At 38.0% G+C, this 19,823-nt stretch overlaps 1 protein-coding gene across 1 annotated transcript in view; it reads right to left on the bottom strand.

The window, feature by feature from the left end:
* Positions 1–19,823, bottom strand: part of necab2 (N-terminal EF-hand calcium binding protein 2) — a 124,495-nt gene that overhangs the window by 27,390 nt on the left and 77,282 nt on the right. The window contains exons 8-9 of the mRNA XM_063898679.1: positions 19,146–19,225; positions 13,371–13,427 (exon numbers count right to left, since the gene is read on the bottom strand). Coding sequence (XP_063754749.1) covers positions 13,371–13,427; positions 19,146–19,225 — 137 coding nt within the window. The remainder of the gene's footprint in view (positions 1–13,370; positions 13,428–19,145; positions 19,226–19,823) is intronic.

Below are 19,823 nucleotides of genomic sequence, written 5' to 3'. Positions count from 1 at the left end.
GTGTCATCTTCTCTCTCACTCTCTCTTTCCCTCCCATCACATTTGGAAACCCCGGAGTGATGCTCTGCACTGACAACTGTATAAAATATGCAGAGCTCATCGGCATCTATCAAGGACACATACTGTACTATATATGTAAAACATGCGTGTGTGTTTAGAATGCTGCAGTATGGTATGTTATCCCACTGGGTATGAAAATGGGAGTAGCAGAAAGATGTGTGAGTGTATGTTGCAGCGAAAAGGGGGGGGGGGGGGCGTGGATTAGTCAAGTGTTACCATGGGAACTGGGAAATACCACATTAAGGTCTTCCTCTCACACCTTCTCATTCTCGACCCCTCATCCCTTACAGTTCTCATTCTGTCTTTCCTAAGGCCTTCCTCATACACTTCTTCATTGCCCCAGTTCTTTAACATCTTAAAGCTCTGCAGCTATCTGCTTCTCTCTCACTTATTATTTTTCTCCTACAATCTCCCTGTCCTTATATTTCCCTCTCTTGTTTCCTCCCCATACTCTTCCCTCCTACTCACTCTCTCCTCCTTCACCATTTGCTTTCCCTTCTTTATCTTCACCCCTCCTCCCTCTTTTTCTCTCCCCAGCTCCTCCTCCTTATTTTTCTGTGCTCAATGAATCCCTTATTTATGAAAAAGAGAAAAGAACAAACCCCTTCATTAATTCAAGGAGAATTTGCATTTTTCTCCTTATATGCTGCATTAATAGATGGATGACTACAGTATGGTTTACAGTGCCAGACCTGCTTCAGTGGGGGAAGAGGAAAGAAAGCCAAAGAAGCCGCTCGCTTCCGGGTTGGCCTTAAAAAAGTATGTCATCACTGAACCATTCTATTGTGAGCTTGTAAAAATGTTTTTGCCTGACATGGTAGCTAACCATTGGCTCTACACATTAAGCAGACATGCAGTAACAACATGATTTGTTTAGTTAGGTTTCTGGGAACCTCATACATCTAAGTCAAATACACCTCCTTGTTTTAGCTCTGGTTTGGTCTCCTCCAACCTTATAACAAAAATGTGGCTTTAGTTGCTAAATACTCCCATTGTGTTCACCTGCCAAATCTCTAATGTTGCTAAAGTCCCTGCTGCTGTGTGCACAGTGGGTTTATGATATTATATACATACATATATTTTCAAATATATTTATTGAACAGGGTTGCACAATCAAAAAGGAGCATGACAACAATATGTACCCCTTTTTGTTTTATGCTTCCCCCCCGCACCCCCAACCCCACCAGTCCCAAACACAGAACACATTCATGATATTATATTTAGACTGCTACTAGCTGTGGTTGGGAATCATGTTGATGAGAACGGTGTGATGGATCAAAACCATGAAGTTGCTTGTTGTAAAACCAACCAATTAGCTAAAAGATGAAAGCATGTTGGGGGATAATTCTCTGTGGGTGCATGGTGATCATTAGCATTAGTGTCCCTGCTGGAGTGGAAAGATCAGCCACTGTCTTTTCTATCCCGCTTCTTAAAAGTGAGTGTTTAGCTATACACAACCATGGTGTTGAGCAGTTGTCGCTTGGTCACTTCTCTTGCACTATTATAGATGTATTTCTCTTTCTTCTTGCACATTTTTTCATTGTTAGAACTACTATGTGTTTGAAGTGATGCACAGCCTGTGATGCATTTGTATATTTGGTATAGAACTTTATGAAACAATCCATTTCCAAAATTGAAGCTGTCAGTAGCTGATTTTTAAATGTGATTATTGATTGAAGTGAAGGTAGGGGGAGACTGCCCAGTGTCATTATTCATACTGTGCTGAACCAAAAGTGGGTTAGACCAAATTAGGTGCAGGTACAACTAAAGAAGATGGATAGCACCAGTGAAAATGGTTACAATGGAGCCCTGAAGAAAAGTTTATTAATGCAGTTTTAACTTGAAGTGTGATAGCTACCATAATGTCTATGTTAGGTTTCCATTTCAGTGTTTCTCCCAGTTGTTAAGGTAACAACAACACCATATAACTCACAAGTGATATCTAGGAACTAAGCATCTACAAACACAAGCAACAAAAAAAACGTGTTAAGTGTAAGTTTAATCTCCAATTACAGCCTCAGCTAATGGAACCAGACTGTGGTTGTAGCGCGCAGCTCCCCAACGTTATCATGTGTATTAAAAGCCATCTCTGAGACTATTGCTGCAATCATAAATGGGCCAACGTGCGTGCTGAAATTAGGCTGACTGGCAGCACTGAACACTCGGAGGTTTCATAATGTATTAATGCACTGCGGGACTGCGGGTTCGCTCATTCATATTTTGTCTAATACAACAGTAACAAATCTCTTTAGACACACTGCTATTTATAGGGCAATTACAGAGATGAGTTTGTTACCTGCACACTCATGGCGCATACAAAAGAAGCTTCTGGAAAATTGGAAATACTCCCCTCAAACCTCCTTCACCCAACTTGTACCCTGCAATGTTGACGTGTTTATTATTTCAAATTAATTTGTATTTGATGATGCATAACAGAATATTAGCGTTTTAAGTGAGGCCTTGAGGGGACAGGAAGTTGCAAACCTCATAAAAAAGACAAAATTGAAATAGCAACCGCCACTGATAATGCAATTGTAGCTCAATATTTCCAAGGACAAATTCTTTTTAACTGCTGCTACCTTCACTCAACCCTTTTATCCGTCTCTGCTTGACTTACATATCCTTTCTAATGCTGCACGTCTCTTATTATCCCTATGATTCTCTCTTTCATGCACACACACATTACTATACACAATCCCTGTGAGCTTTACTGATGCAACCTGCCATACAGTATAACTCTTCAGTAGAGGTGTCAGTGACCTGCAATGCCCTCTCTTTTGTCTTTGTTTGTTTGTTAAAAGACAATGAGATATTTTCCACTCAATTATGGCCACCAAGCACAGTACAATTAAGTATATTTTGTAAATACTTCACATATTTCATATCTCACAATGTTCTTTTTAATGTCCCACAGATGATGTCCTTTGATTATGAACTCTTCCCAACATCAATACATTCATTTTCCTCTTTGCTTTCCCATCTGTCTTCCAAAAGATTCATTTGATAAATGTTGACATCTCTTATTAAGGCATTTTTTTTAGGTCTGGAGTTTCTAACAATAAGCATGTTTACAGAAATATATTTGAGCTCGGAACAGTTTATTCCTTCAGATCAAGTTTGTGTAGGAAGGTGATTTGAATTTCAATAAAGGGGCTTGGTGTTGTTTCTCATCCAGGAGAGCTGTGGTGCAGTTTGCTGGAATGAAAAAGTCAGGAAAACTTAAATTGACGAAAACCCATGAAGTTTTAGGCTAAAGAACATGAGAATAAAACATGGTTCTGACAGACCTCTCCTTGTGGTCATTTTTGAAATCAATAAATAACACTATCTCTCCTTTTGGCTTATGGGTTTGTTCTCCTGACTAATTGCCTATGTTTCCACACTAATCATCGGCAGCAAGCCACTTATGAAAAGACTACGTAACCCAAAAATATCAAAGATTTGAAGCTGAGGTTTCTTCTATTTTTATTTTACTTTAATCTATTTTATTTTAATTATGTGTATCCTTTATCTTTCTTTTTCATGGCCATCCTTTTGTTTGTATTATCACTGTCTTCCACTGTTCATTATTTTTTACCTCTTTTTCTGTATTGTTGTTGCAGGATGGGTGGGGGGGGGGGGGGGGATGGGAACCTGCAAACCCAGCTATGCATTTATTGTGAGCATATTTACACAAATATATCAACACTTTCCTTCACTTACAAATGAACATTTGGATTCATAAGCGGTAAATGGACTGTATTTATACAACGCTTTATCCAGTTTTCCGACCCCTTACAGCGCCTTACATTCTACGAGTCATCATGCACCCACTCACACTCCATCCTTATAGAGTAATGTGGCGTTTGCTCAAGTAAGCTAACATTCACATTCGTACATAGTTGGCTATACCATCGGGAGCAAGTTGGAGTTAAGTATCTTGCGTTACGGACCGAACCCCAAACCTTCCGATTGAAAGACAACCGTGCCGCCTCGCAGGGACAGATGATAGCTGGTCAATTTCATGCGCTCAGAAGTTACTGCTACAGCTTTAGTTTGTACTGAATTTAAATGGCGAACTTTAGAGAGATGTTGCTGTGAAACTGACATCATTTTGTTAGCTACATTTTTTAAAACTTTGCTAAACATATGCTATGCACTACTGTATGTTTCCAGAAGCAAGTGGAGGGGTGTAATTCTCTCAAATCTCACCTTAACACCGTTCAACAACGTGACAGCACAGCTAAGAAATGTACTTCATGAATCATGATGAAAACTAATGCAACCCTGTCTCCTACTTAATAATGTTCCCATACAACTTAAACTATTTTCATTTACGTTTCAAGGGAACATGCTTTACCTTGGATCGTTTAAATTTTAAACTTGCTCGTTGTTGATTGGTACAAACCTAAATGGTTAAAAACTACATGGTTAGGCTAAGAAACAGATATTATGGTATGGTTGAAAGTAAGTATGTTAAGTTATGTTAACAAGTGAATGTTGACTTTGTGATTCAAGTGGAACAAAAACAGCGGCCTACTTGCTGAACGTCCTGTGTTTGTTAGACATAATCACAGTGTTCGTAGAATATTATTAGTAACATATTTGTACTACGTTAAAAACAAACGTAGTGGAGAAAATGTGACTTTATTGCAATTTCTTTTATGGGTACTTCATTTTTTAGGAGACTTAATGTTCAATGTTCAAGAGGCTATTGAAACAAACTATCATACCGTTGGGAAAGCTTGTGCTGCTCGCTATAACTAAAAAAGATGTAGTACTCAATATATCTTAAATCTTATCTGCTCTCCATGCAGAACAGAAAAACACCAGAATGCTCCCGTCTCTCATTTCCATTTACTTTCTGTCTCTCTGGAACTATAAATCTGTCTCCCTGCACTAAATACCTGGCTCCCTTTCTCGCCCGTCTCTTTTGTCCAAAGTACCTAAGTTATATATCGACATTGATTCCCATTCATTGAGCCCTATACATGTGAGTGAAATATCGCCACGCTGACTCAAAGAGACGATTAAAGGCACTAGGACTGATGGCAATAAAAAAAAAGCTGACATTGTATTGTGTGTGTGTGTGTGTGTGTGTGTGTGTGTGTGTGTGTGTGTATGTGTGTGTGTGTGTGTGTGTGTGTGTGTGTGTGTGTTTTCGTTCCTCTTATGGGTAATTCTCTTGTTTTGCTTCATACTTTTATTCCCACTGACTTTCTGTTGCATTTACCAATATCGTTCAAATTCATATTTGTTAGTTGTGCAAAAGGGAGCCTATTGCTTTGCTTTATTATTCCAATATGAATCATAAAATGTGTTATTATTGCAGAGACAACAACAACAACAAAAACAAACAAGGTACGGCTTCTATTGGAAAAAATAAAAATAAATTAATTGGACTTCTCGGTACAGTTAGGTAGGTAGTCAGTTGGATACAGGTCTGCAACCAAACAGTCAATGCAATCAATTAAAGAGAGAAAGAAAGCAATAAACTCTAAGTTAGAATACACACATATACACACACACAGATACAGTGAGCGGGATGCCAGTTTTGAAGCTTAAGTGGACTAAATTGTGTTGCAGCAGTGTCAGAGGGAGGAAAGAAGGAGAAGGAGAAAAGAGAAAAAGAAAGAGAGATAGGGTTGTGGTTGATTAATGTGCGTAGGAGAGGTTATTGAATTTAGCAAGAAGATCTCCACTGCCAAGAACACAAACAGCCACCCGGGGATTTTGGCGATTCAGGGAACAAGTGCTACCATTTATACATCAAGAGAAGAGGACAGTGAAAAGATCCAGATCTCATAAGACTCTCCTAACCAACAGACCTGTCAGACATGACTGATTTTGATAAGGCTTTTATGACCCAGTCACGTGTTTTAGGGTTCTTAATAGTATATAGGCTATTGATGCAGTGAGATAAGTACTGAATGGACCATTGACAAATAATCCATGTAGTAACTCTCACCATATCTTCCCCCAGATGTGTTGTATTTAACATCAGTATACCATTGGCAAATCATTTGAAGGCATGATTTTCTCACTGTAAACAAACAACTGCTGAGAAAAGGAAGTGATTCTTCACATTAAAATACGTTTTATCCACACATAGATTAACTGGCTGATTAGTTTGGGTTAGGGTTGGAAGTATGCCTAAAGTGTAGTGTAGGTTAAAGCTAATGATGGGAGTTACAGAAAATGTTAGCAATCTAAGAAATCGTTAGCTTATTGAATCATTTAGTGCACTGTCTTCTCAGACACAGTTGCCAGAGTACGTTCTGAGAGTCAAGCTGCCTTCACATGACCAGCGGTAAAAAGGCTCTGAGACTAGGTGGAGGGGCTACCCTGGGCGTTGCACAGCGCTTGGAATTGTCGCGGAGCGCTGCGCTCAAAGTTCTAGTTATTTCGTGTTTGAGTTTGCTTGCCACTGACCTTTAAAGCGCAACCAATAAGATGACATCAGTATGTAGTACCGCTAGCCAACAAGGGACGTAACCATTGAAATAAAACTGAATTTGCCGTCTTATACAATACACTTTTTCACTGCGTCCAACTTTCCAGCGCGCAAAGAGCAAATAGCATTTCATTTCATGCAGCTTGATTAGCTCTTAATATCGGAAAGGCACGTTCTTACAGCGTTCAAACGGTCCAGTTTGTACCAGAGTGCGCTCCTGACAGTGTTATATTCTTTAAGGCTTCTAGCTTATCTATTGTGCTTTCTATATTTTTCCTCTTGTCAACTTAAGCAATCTTAGTCAAACAGGATGAAATACGTTTTTTCTTTCGGGTCTATTTTCAGCTTCCGATTAATAATTCAATTTGATGTTTTAGTGAGTATTTTAGGCAGGACAGTGTTTGTTCGATTGATTCAAAATAAACTCTGGTAATCATGTTCATTGTAAATAATAAATGTCCCCTGTGCAGCTGTGTGGCTCGCTGATGTGTTTTTAATAGTTTTTGGACAACCATGGAGCTCTATGGCACAGAGGAATAAATTATATAAGGCTTTGGATACAAAGAGGATACTTGCTGGATGCATCCATTTTTGGATTTGCTGTGTTATAAAGAATGAAAATATAAAATATTGCCAGTCACATGTAGCTCATGGCCAACATGATTTAAAAAATCACGCAGATGGTGTTCTAATCTTTTTTTTAATGGTACACAATCAATTTAATGGAATGTTACTGAAAAAAACAAAACATGTTACTGTGTTACTGTACTTACAAAGTGTGAAATTAGGGCTACAGTTTCTACAGATATCACTTTTAGTTTCACAGACAGTGATATTGAAATGGTTGTACATAGCACCTTTAACTGAGGCTCATTTTATATTTATACTTTATTATTAGGAATCCTTCAGCAACTTAGCACTTCCTTTATAAATACAACTGATATCATTTGTTACTGAGGGAGGAAGACTCCTTGTTTGGGTGAAGTTCTACACCCTGCTGCCCTTCTTTAACTTTTAAAGAGGTTTTATCTGCAGGGCTCGGTACTGTATTCACATTCTGTTGAGAATTTGACCATTTACTGTTCTCTTCGATATTTCAAGGACTTCTCTTTTAGTGCTGACCTGTCTCTTGGACATATAACTCTCTCAATAATTCACTTACTGCTTCATAAATGCTTTCAAACCTAGCCCTTTGCACTTTTCACTGTGTACCTTTGACATTGAAACATCAACCTGTCTTCAATAAGAACAAATGTTTTCATTCGTTCTTCTTTCTACACTTTGAAAAGACTTTCAGATATTAAAAGTAACGCTTAGCCACAATAAAACTACTGGACTGCGGTACGTCTTATACGCTTGCCCTGGTAGGTTCTCTTCTGAATTACTTCCTCATAAAATACCTCACATTAATAAAAATGCCTTCATGAGAACGACTTGGATTATTTCGATAAGATTTGGAGGAAAAGAAGCTTGTTTGCAGCTGAATTTATCATCTAAATCCTAATGAACCATACTCTGCTTAAAGGAAGGAGCGTTGTGCCTGCTTGACGTCTACAGAAGCAGAGAAGAAATGAGTGGAGCCACCTTCACACAAACATCTTTACCACTGATGTGTTCTTGTGCAAAGCAGCTTAAATCAACTGCTCCAGTGAAGTGCATCTGCAGGCTTCAGAAAGTCTTCATGTAAGACTTTTAAGACCTTTCAATGCTACATAGAACTTCAAATTAAGATTAGTGTAAACCCTAAATAGAAACAATTAAAATGTTAAATAGGACTGTCTCTGATAAAAAGTTATGTCCCAAAATGAACTGTGAAATACAGGACTAAAATATATTTCAGTGACATGGCCCTGCCTTAATGAAGTAGTGTACTAAAAATAAAGCTTTAAAAGCAGCACAAATTCCCATTAATATGGGAAGCAGGTGGACCTTTCCTTTCTTTCTTTGTTTAGTTACTGGGGGATACAACAACTTTGGAGGTGCATGTTGTCATGTTTGGAAAGCCAAGCTATTTGTGCAGGCCTACACAGTAAATATGCTAGGATAAAAATAACAATTCAAGAATAAATAGTGATTTTAGGAAACATAATTATCTGCTTTTTGGTACCTACTGTATGTCTCAGCTTACTGATGGCAAGGAGGTGAAAAAAATGCTATACTTTTAATTACATCATTAGATATTGATGAATTTCATTCTTATTTTAAAAGTGAGTTCATTTAATACTGTCAAATGTTTTGGAAAATAACACTATTGATTGGCATTTTTCTTCTTTATTCAATGAAAATACAGACCAAAATAACCTATAAATCATCATTTTAAAGGCCTATTATAATTTTATTTTACTAATTGACCCCTCCACTGAATGAATCGTACCGTCTGAACAACAACGTACCATTATGTGCAATTCTATCTGCTCAAAGGTGGGACATATTTCACACTCTCCATCTCGTCTGAGTCAGCACACTGAGAATTATGGATAATTCAAAGAGCAGGTACCATCTGAGCCAGAGCTGCTGTACAGTGCATGCTCATGCGGTAATATACATATTTATAACCTTTTGATTTATTTTTCATAAGGGTCTCCAAAGCCTTCTGAATGTCCCTCTGTGAACCCCACTTTCTCCTCTCACCTCCCGACTGTCTGTTCCATTTACCTACAACCTATCAGAGCATACATTACATATTTAAGCCCTATGCAGAAGGTCTTACTCATTCATCACACAGTATGAATTTAAAACTTCTCAGCTGACATCTTTCCTGATCCCATTTTTGTAGTATCCCCCTCCTCATCTCTTTTTTACTATCTCAGCTGATTTATGATTTTAGGTGCTTATTTGTCGTCCTGTTTCCCACACAGACCTTTCAATAATCATTAGTAGTTATACTCTGCCAATGAGTAGTGAGAGAATATTGTTTGCTGGATGAATGACATGATAAACTTGAAGCAGACTTGTTTTGCGTCTTGATGCGATTGAGACAAGTTTAATGTCATTGAACAAAAAGTGATAATCTTTTAGGCTTGTGTTAACCACAGACCCTATTTCAAGCATCTAACCGAAAACCCATAAAAACAAATGACTTTGTGACAAAGGAACCGGAAGAGCTAAAATGTTCACTAATTTCTGGGTTTTAGACTCTACCACCGCTCTACCAATGTTACAGAGGCTGTGGCACTTTAGTCCTGATTATATATTCTGTACAGCACTAGACAACTATGATTTATTTTTCTTTGAAAGATCAATCCCAGGAGTCAAATGTTAATTTGGACGTTGCAACTTTGCGAGAAGGAAAATAGCTGAATGTTGGCGTAGGTTTGTGCTTCATGCCCAGTGCCTTCTAGGTAATTATGTGTTTTATTTATAAAATCAGAGCTGTGCCAAGATTTTGGATTTAATGATTAAAATCAGAGGAGGGAAAATGACACATTTGTGCTGTTGAGATACAAAAAAACACTTCAGGCTCATCAAAACAATCCTTTCTTAAAAAACAGAAGCATTTCCTTTTTCTCATTCCCTTTCCTTATTTCATTATATCTCATCACTCTTTTATTTGCCCTTTCATCACAATCACGCCTTTACATTAACTTCAATTTTGTATTCCATCAACGTCAGCTTCCGTTATTGCTTCACTCTCCTTTGGTGATGTGCCCCCAGAGGATCAAACGACTGACAATATACACGTATATGTGATGGATTCACCTTCTTCTCATGACACAATTCACTGTAAGCCAGCCGCTTACTGCTCACGTACGTCCACTTCATGCTAATCCAGCTTCACAACTGCAGTTTCAAAGTATCTCTGTGTCTCTAATACAGTATATGATGTTCTTATGGTCCCCTGTGTGGTTATATAACTCACAGAGGTGTCTTTGTGCAACGAGCAGGGATGATTGCTTTGACAGAGGACTGAAATGGAGAGGAGATGGCAGTAATCACGTTTGGATCTTTCCTCTGGTAGAGAATAAAGGTATGGGGGAGATTGAGCCTTCAGAGGGATGGTGAAATTATGTTAAGGTGAAGAGGAGCATGACCTTGTTAAGAGTAATCTGTGTCTAGAAGCAGAAAAGGGTTTCAAGGAACAGAAAGCTTCAGGGGTGATGATGCTGATGATGATAAGAGGCTGAGATGAAGGGACAAGGACAAAAGGTGAAAGGTGGATGGTAGAAGATCTGAAGGAAAAGCTGAGGCTTTGTGCTTATTAAACCTGAAACTGGTATTCACCATGAATAACGAACAACAGTACTTATGTGGAGTTAAATGGTGGATTTATTGTGGTGTATTTCAGACTCATGTTACTTTCTGCAACCTTCTATTTAAAAAAAGGTCATGTTTTTTTTTTCCTGTATTTATTCATTGGTTTGTTCATAGTGTAGACACATACAGGAAATGAGTGGAAGAAAGCCCATAATACATGGAAGTTGTCTCCAAAGCTCTACCTGTGTGGCTCCAGTTGGCACCATCGGTGCAGTGCAGACTCTGCCTAACTCTTACCTTGTGCTATAATGGAGGAAGAGGTGTATTGGTGGTTCTGAGGCAAACAGACAGTTTCCAGCTAGGGCCGTTAGATGGGGCCCAAGTAAGCACTTTGACATGGGGGGTTTATAGGAATTGACTAGCTTCTAAAGCAAGCCTCAAAAGGCCATTTGAGGAAGTTGTAGGTTGTTTATTCATAAACGTTTTGACGGTTTTATGATAAGTACCAGCAGTTGCCATTAGCAAATTGGTATACCTCCTTCAATGTCGTCATGCCACTGTATTTACTGTAATTCTGCCCATTACAAGCCTGACATCAGACTGTTTTTCCTCAAAAGTGTATCAAAGTCATTAAAAGAGAGAAGAGACAGCTACACTACACAGTGGAAATCTTCAATGTTGGCTATTAGAGCAGAGCAAACAGCAGGTAAAGCTCAGGATGACCATAATCGCTGTGAGTTCAAAGCATGTGTGTTAGGACAACAAAAAGCAGGTTTTCAAATGCTAACATGAAACATGTAAGCATTTTGATAGTTTCCCATCAGAGTGGGAAACTACAATTGTTTTCATATCTAACAACATGTTCTAGCACTGACTGTTTAGTACACCCAATAAGCTATGGACTTCTGGGGAAGTGAGATGAAGCTCCTGCTACATTACCATGGGAACTGAATCGGGGTGTTTTCCCAGTCTCTGTGAATACACAAATATGTTTATCTCCAATGCAAAATTCCCCATTGGGCAGGCAACCAGACAAACAAATGGACCCTGGAAAGCTAGGTAATAGCTAAGGGCTATTCCTTAAATCTCCCTAAAAGTGTTTTAGGTGGGTATGTTTCTGTGCCCAGAGAAATTATTTTGTTCTTCTTTACTTGAGCCTTCTCTTTATATACCTGTTTATTTCATTTGACTGTTCCTAATCTTCTTGCCTTTCAATGTGCCACTTGTTTTGTGTTTCAGAAGTGTTCCTTTTCATGCATTTTAAAAAGATTCAACAACTTGAGACTTCTCCGTCTCAGTGCATGTGAGCAGTCTCTTATAATAACCTCTCTATGTCTGTGCCCATGACAACTCGACAATTTTGTCAGTGCTCTCGCTGCTTGCCGACAGCAAATGGAGAGCCATAAGTGGAACGACTGCTGTGGGTAAAAGTGCAAAAGGTGATTATCGCACTGGTTTCCTGCAGGCAGAAGAAGAACACTCCTTGTGGCACAGATGGGCAAGGTATATTCCTATGATGGAGTGATCTTGGGGCCACACTACGGCTGTAGGGAGGGCAATTTTGGTCTTTTTGTGCAGTTCTTTAGTCCCCACTAACATATCTCAACCAATTGGATGGATTTCCATGACACTTTGTAGGAGAGGATGTCTGCTAAAATGGTCATAGGTATATCATGGTAATGTTTTTGTTTTTTGTTGAATATCTCAACAACTTTTTTGATTGATTTCCCTGACATTTGGTACAAACATAAAGTAAGTTTCCCTCAAAATTAAATGCAATGACCTTATATATAAAATAATAATCTTTTTTTTAGTACTTCGGTTTAGCAAGTGTTAGTATGCTAACACGTAAAACTCTCTGTGATACAGCTTCACAGAAAATGGCTATAGACTAATCACTTTTGGTACTTTTGTATAAGTATTCTGTTATTTATAATTGAGGCATCATTTTCACAGTTTTGATTAATTGTTTTAATTTTAATTAAGCAAAATCAGTTTTGAAAACAGTGACATAAACCAGATAATTGTTTGCTTATGGCTTTTCGCAGGCATTCAGACCTGTATGAATGGCTTATTTATTGCACTCACACTTATCTTTACTTACTGCAGGCACACAAGTGCTGTAGCAGTCTTGGGTGAAAGTATATCAGAAAATGGTATGAAACTGTTGAGCTTTTATAAGTCAACACTTTCTGATTTACTGTATGATTTAGATCAAATATAGCCCAAGAAGAATAAAAAGCACAGTGCTCATTTGATCAGTATCACAGAGACTATCACACCCCCTAAATATCCAGTATGTTTCTAGGAAAGCTGAAATGTTACTTTCCCTATGGGTGTTAGATATTGTAAGATAGCGTGTGATTCTATTAATTCTTTTGGAGAATACTCAGTGTCTATAAATTATTCAGCTCCAGACAACCAAACAAAACAAGCAGCTTTCCTGGGAAATAATACAAAAGATCGCCGCCCATGGGACGGGCACTAAGATCGGGATTATTTTTGTTCCGATCAGGTCGTGCAGAAGTGCTGTCCCATGTTAATTATGTCTAAGCCTTGTAATACTCTGCCTGAGGTACTGCTGCTGTGATACTTTGTGAAGCAGCAGAAAGTGATGCCGCACCCGGGGCTGTGTGTTGCAGTGCAATAATGTGCAATGGTGATTCATTTAGTGTCTACTTACTGCGCTGGTAGTGCCATCTGTGTCTGTTAGCCTCTGGTGCAGATCAAACCAGACTGTCTGCAAGGAGAATCATAACAACAAACAACAGCAGCAACGTGTCAATCTACAAGACCAACAACAGCAAGTACTAAAGCCACATCTTAACGCAGACATTCACACAAGAAGTATCAGTTCTCACACTGCATGCAGACATGTATTACGCAGGACAGGATTTATTTTAAAGTAAAATAAAGTTACATAGGTGGATCAGGCAGGATGCGGATGCATGCCAAAAACAGAAGCCCAAAATGAAAAAGAATGATTTATATCAGCATAAAATATATAAACATGGAACAGTGAATACCCACATCTAACAGAACATTATAATGTAGAGTACAGCTCCCTTTTGTCATTTAATAAGACTTTTAAATGATAAAGTGGCAGATGTACCTTTAGACTTTGTCTGCTGCTGTAGCAGATATTATCAAAATGAGTTAGCTAGCTTATGCTACAGTTAATGCTAAAACTCTGTGGAGCTGCTCACTCTCTACCTGACTATTTTTTAGACAGCGTATCGTGGCCATTGAAGGTTAAACAACGACATCTCTGAGCCTGTGGTAAAAGGTGATATTTCCATAATTTTAAAACTACAGTGGCCATAATACACTGTTCTATTCTATTTATTTTAGCCAATGTATTTCAAAACAAAGAAAACCCTGTCAACAGTTCTGAAGAGGGTACACGTTGGTGTAAAATGCTGCGTGTAGATAAAAAAGTAAATATCCCCACAAGTTGAAAGTCCATGTAGAAGACATTGAAATAAGCTAGTTAGCCAGACATGCGCAATCTATGTAGGAGCAAACACACCCTACACTACTTATGCAATCCATAAACCCTTTTAGCTTTGGTATTTTGACCCTCAAAGTTCCTGAGATAATGAGTTTTTCTCTCTCTCTCGTTTTGCAGTCAATCATTCATATCCAGCACTAGAGTGAAGAGCACACTGTTATGTTCAAATACCCTCTTAAGATAAAACCTTGGGAAAGACAGGTGGGCTCATGGTACAGTATGGTTATGTTTCTTTGTGTGAGATTGATGAGACTTTGACTTTTTGTTTATCCTCTCTCAATGCCTGTGAGACACAGTTATATAAACCTTTTTTGACTGCTGAGGGATTCTATCACCAAGTTGACTGAGTATCATTGAGTGATTAAATAGTGCTCTTTATTCTTTGGCTGAAAGGAGAGAAATCCATGTGCTTGTCAGTATTCAGCTACCACCTGTACCAGATGTGCAGCTACAATCAAAGGCTATCTGAGAAAAAAAATCCTGTCTGTGACACACAGAGGGCAAGAAATAATGATAGGTTGTAACCAAAAGAACAAACAAACTCCCAGTGGAGTGTAGAAAATCTGAAGCGAGCAGTGAATTTTTCAACTTTAAATATGATTCGCAGGTAACAGGATTTACAGTGTGTTATCACAAAGCAGTGGTGCCAATGCAGGGCACTATTTTCATCTCGCCAGGCAACACATCACTCAGTGTGAAGCTGGCATATTATTCATTCAGTAAACAATTCATGATTCACTCAGTGTGATATTATCCTTTCCTTTTCCATACTCCTGCGCAGTCTTAACACTCAGATCTTTTCAGGTAATACTAGGCCAAACAGAGCAACAGCCACAGCCGCAGTCAATACGCCTCCTCAGAGCTATATTCTCCTTTGATATGATTACTGCAGTATATCTAGCCTTCTGAAAATGTTATCCAGCAGAAACCGTCTATTCACTTGCTTTTCTTCAGTTATGGTTATTCTGAAAAGACATTTTCCAACTTCAAAAGTTTTCTGACCTATTTTCGTTTCTATGTGCTGAAAAACCAATGTAGAACATCTTCAGCCGCCTTGCAGGACCTTGACATGAAAGGATGATGTTTTATCATAAGCCATGTTGAGACAAGTTTAGTAAAAGTCTCCAAAGATAAGAAATATGCATATATGACCAGAGCACACATCAAAGTAATTCTCAAAATCCTTCGTCTTGATGGATTTTCACAAGATAATAAGGGTAGATAGAGCCTGACCTGAAGAAAAAGAAACGGAGAAAAAACGTTTTGGTTTTACTGAAAAGTTATCTTTAAAATGATTTCACTTTAAGTTCATGATTTGTATTTCTTGCAGTTTAAATATATATAAAACCAGTATAATATACTTGTTTTAAAACTTTAAAAATGTTGTTATCCTTGATTCCATTCTCCCTTGAGTTTTTGAAAATGCAGTACTAAAGTGAAGTTGATTAAAGGAATAATCAGGGAAATACTATCATTTGCATTTTTGCCAAGTGTTACATAAGAAGATGGACTCCAATCTGATGTTAGAACATTGAAGATACTTCTAGCTTTGGTAGCTCACCACCAATATCTGATCTTTTTCCAAGTTTAAATCCCCAGTGTGGCAAGTGATCTTCATAATATCTAATGATAGAAAGCTCGTTTTTCTCTGACAGCTGTGATTCTCAGACGTACCTTTCTCTAGACCCCAAATGACAACACTGTTCCCCAGCATTTCACTACAATTTCAGTTACATATGCTTTTTCATAGCAATAGCTTTAACCCTTGTCTTTGGCCATTGCCTAATGGTTTATAACCCCAACAACAAAACATCTGTATTTTATTCAAGACAATAAAGGACTCCAAGAAGGTTATGATTTTGGCTTTGTCCGCCAGCAGCATTAAAAAAAAGAATACCGGCACATATTTCATGAATCTTGGTGAAATGGGATAGCATTATCCGAAAGAGAACAATTAACATTTTGGAGCAATTCCGTTATTTATATATACGAGACAGCTATATATGGCAGTCTCGTATATATATAAATAACGCAATGAGTAATTTCATTGCACTATTGTTAGTATCACTCTGTTTTTGGCCTTTTGTTCTGTCTTATTACCCCAAAACAGAGGTTTGTAATCAACCCCTGATGTAAAAAAAGTACGTGTACGTATTCAAGACCTTTTTATAATTACCCACATAGACTCTTGTCTCTGTTGTTTTCTTAGCTTGTACTCGCATATATGTCTTAATAAAGGAACCCAGTATCCTAATAACTGCACTGAAATGAGTGGGCTGTAGTTTGAAGTTGTATTTAACCTTTCCCTTTATTTGTCATTACTTTCACTCATTGTTATTCATTGATACAGGCCTGCATTTGTTTACTGGTTAAGCTGCTGGGTCCATTTTGATTTGGCTTTTCAATGAGATGGAAGAAGAATTAGCGAAATAAAGCAGAGTCATTGTCATCTCTGCTTTTCCTCATTTTCAAGTAATTACAACTTAATTTATTAGCATAAAACACAAATAAATAATTCCTAAGAAGAACCTTTTTGTCATTTCTTTCCAAACAGTTTCAAATCTGACTGTTCAGTCATCCGTGAAAATAATTGCCTTGGTGCCAAACTCACTGCAAACAGGGCTGCCTCTGAGGAGAGTAATGGGCTCTCGTGAGGCCTTCAGGGTCACAGGTGATTATTGGACTATTCTTCGGAGGAAGGCGATTCGATCACTTCTTTTACAGTAAAGGTCAGTTGACTTAATGGAACAATATTACCTAAACCTGGACAATTTGTCAGACGTTTATTAAGTTAGCAACTGGGGCAAAGGTCTAAAGGTTGGTTCTAAACAGGCCTCACAGTAGGATACATAGAGGGCTAATGTAGTATAACATAAGTATAATACCTGATGAAACATTTGTTCTATATATATGTTTTTTTCTTCAGATTTTTAAAATTATTTATGCCCCCATCATTATATCGTAATAGTTGTGCCTAGCATGTGCATCACTGTTTTGAAAAGTATTGTGGACACTGTTATAAAAAACAAAAAAACACGTAACGTAGGCCTATTAATTGTTAGCCACACCTTAAGACACCTAAAGACTGGCTTTGCTTTTCTCTTTTCCGTTCAAAGTATTTTACATTGCACCTCTAGGGGACCCAGAAATACACCTGCCAAGTGTAGACGGATGAACTGTTCTTGAATGCTCTTCATTACATTTCTTTCTGAACACTTTTTTCTTTAACAAAGTGGTAGGAACAAAATTGGCCCTTTTACGCTGGGGTCATGTCCACAGCGTGAAAGTCGTGTATGATTCATGGGTATGTGCCCTTCTTTTGTCAGTCAGGCACTGGTAGGGAGCTGAGGAGCGCTTCATCCCCCCTCCTCCTTCCTCTTTATCGTATTTCTTTAACAATGATATCTCAATAATATATCACCGCTGTTGTATGGAAAACTTACGTTGTGTTCTTGGAGTTTATCATCTCTGTGAGTTAGTATAATTTTTTTGACATTGTTTTTCACCATGAACACCACAAGGACGCTGCTTGCTCTACTACCACTTAGTTAGGATGAGCTTTACACTCAATCTGACAGCCATAGAGGAAGGATGACTGTGTATGGCAATAAAAGTACAACACTAAACCTTCGAAAAAAGGCCCTGTTTGTGCTGTTGTGGCCCACTAGCTCCAAGACAATTTAGTCTACTAGGGCTCCATTAGCGCTAAATTGTTCAGTACTGGACAGTAGGCAGGCAATGAGGAGGAATGTAAAGAGATGGGTATCGGGAGGAAGTACCAGGAGGATGAGGGTGATGATGTAAAGATTGACGAAGGCAGGGACGAGGATGAAGAGGCGTTCTGAGAATAGAGCTCTGATAAACAGAGCAGGAAGCATGGAATATTGCAATAGCTTGGACTCAAGGCCTTTTATTGCCTCCCATTTGTCTTTCTTCATCATCTCCCTACCACCATCCTTTTCCTCCACATCATTTGGTGTTAATTAACTACTTGTCCAAGCCCCTGCTTCTTATTTCTACTCCATTTATTCTTCCTCCTGTCCTCTGAAGACCTGAACTTCACTATGCTGCTACAGCTATGCCCAATTTGGCCAATATAATATCTCAACATGCTGACAACTTGTTAAACATTTTTTGGTGTGAGGACTAGATCAAGGGCTCATACAGATCCTACTCAGTTTTAATTTGAAAGTTATGGAGGACAACTTTCTCACACACATTTCTTTGCAATGTCAGTAAAAAGTTTTTACACATTTGCAGTTTTTTAAACTTTGTTCTCTGTGTTCTTGAATTTGCGTGTAGCAGGCATAGATTCAATCAAAATAAAACACAGAACAATGTGCAATTTCCATGAAGGATATATTGTAAACTGGGTTAGTCAAGTAGAGCAAAGCATTCAATTATTAGGGTTAAACAAAATGACTGTTGGTTCTGTATTGTTCTTATTGTCAATTAATTCCATAAAAAGACACAACAATGTATTAAGTCAGTTGCTCAATAACTTCCAAAGGTATGATACGTATCATTTTGGGGTAATTCTTCTCCTTTTATGTAAATTACCTTAATTTACCTCTTCAGGTTCTCTTAAAATGATTGAAATTAAACTATCTAGGCAGGAAAAATGATTTTAGCAAGACAACACGACAATGACTATAGATTCAAGTCATAATAATATCACTGATTGTATAATGAAGTAACATGTGTAACAGTGAACCGGATTGATGTGTTTTTAATGTTGTTTGTGAAAAATGGAGCTCTATGGAAAAGAATGATTTGGTTACAAGGAAAATAAGTAAGATCAAATCACCGTCGGTCATATCATTTAAGACTTAGGCTTTGATTGAGGTTGGGATTGGGCAATTGAGTTAGTATTCAAGGAACTAACGCAAGTCAATGCAATTTCTTCTTAAACCAAAACGAGCTTTAGTGCGTGCATGTATTCTTTACCTTATTCTCCAGACGTCCGATCAGTTCAGCCAGGCGGTTGATCTGAGAGTCCAGACCTTCTTTCCTCACTTCTACAGCACCTGCAACATACAAACATACAGTGTAAATACACTGCAATAAAACGTATACACATACATTAACATCACTAGTTAATGGGTTGTGACTAGATCTTGGTGTGTATGAGGTGTAAGAAGAGTCCTAAAAACTAACTACTATTAACTACTAAACCTAAGCTTTAAAAAATCATAAAATTGGTGTTAATATGTCATAATCACAAATAGGTTTACTACTAAGTAGGTTAACATATACAAGGATTTTGCCTTGGTGCTAGAAGGTGCATCCATAAAATAAAACAAGGATAAAAAACATATTTTAAGAAAACTAAAATAACACAAAAATATTGCAATATTTACATGAAATATGGATGAAATGTAGATATAAATATAAAGAAAATATGTGCAGTTAAAATGTGCAATAGGCAAAATGTGGACATTATCCTGCTGAACAAAACCCATAAGGAAGTGTAACTTCTGGGCCGGCTTTAAAAATATGTCATTACTGCGTCACTCTATAGGTTCAGTAAAACATGGCTGCTCTGAGCAGTTACTGGTCACAATACATGAGGAACTATACCAGATAACGATACACTTTCTTTGCTCTTTCCTTCTCATCTCTCTC

Source organism: Eleginops maclovinus, chromosome 2, assembly GCF_036324505.1.
Source record: "Eleginops maclovinus isolate JMC-PN-2008 ecotype Puerto Natales chromosome 2, JC_Emac_rtc_rv5, whole genome shotgun sequence".
Lineage (NCBI taxonomy): Eukaryota > Metazoa > Chordata > Actinopteri > Perciformes > Eleginopidae > Eleginops > Eleginops maclovinus.
This window is presented reverse-complemented; position numbering and strand designations above follow the sequence as displayed.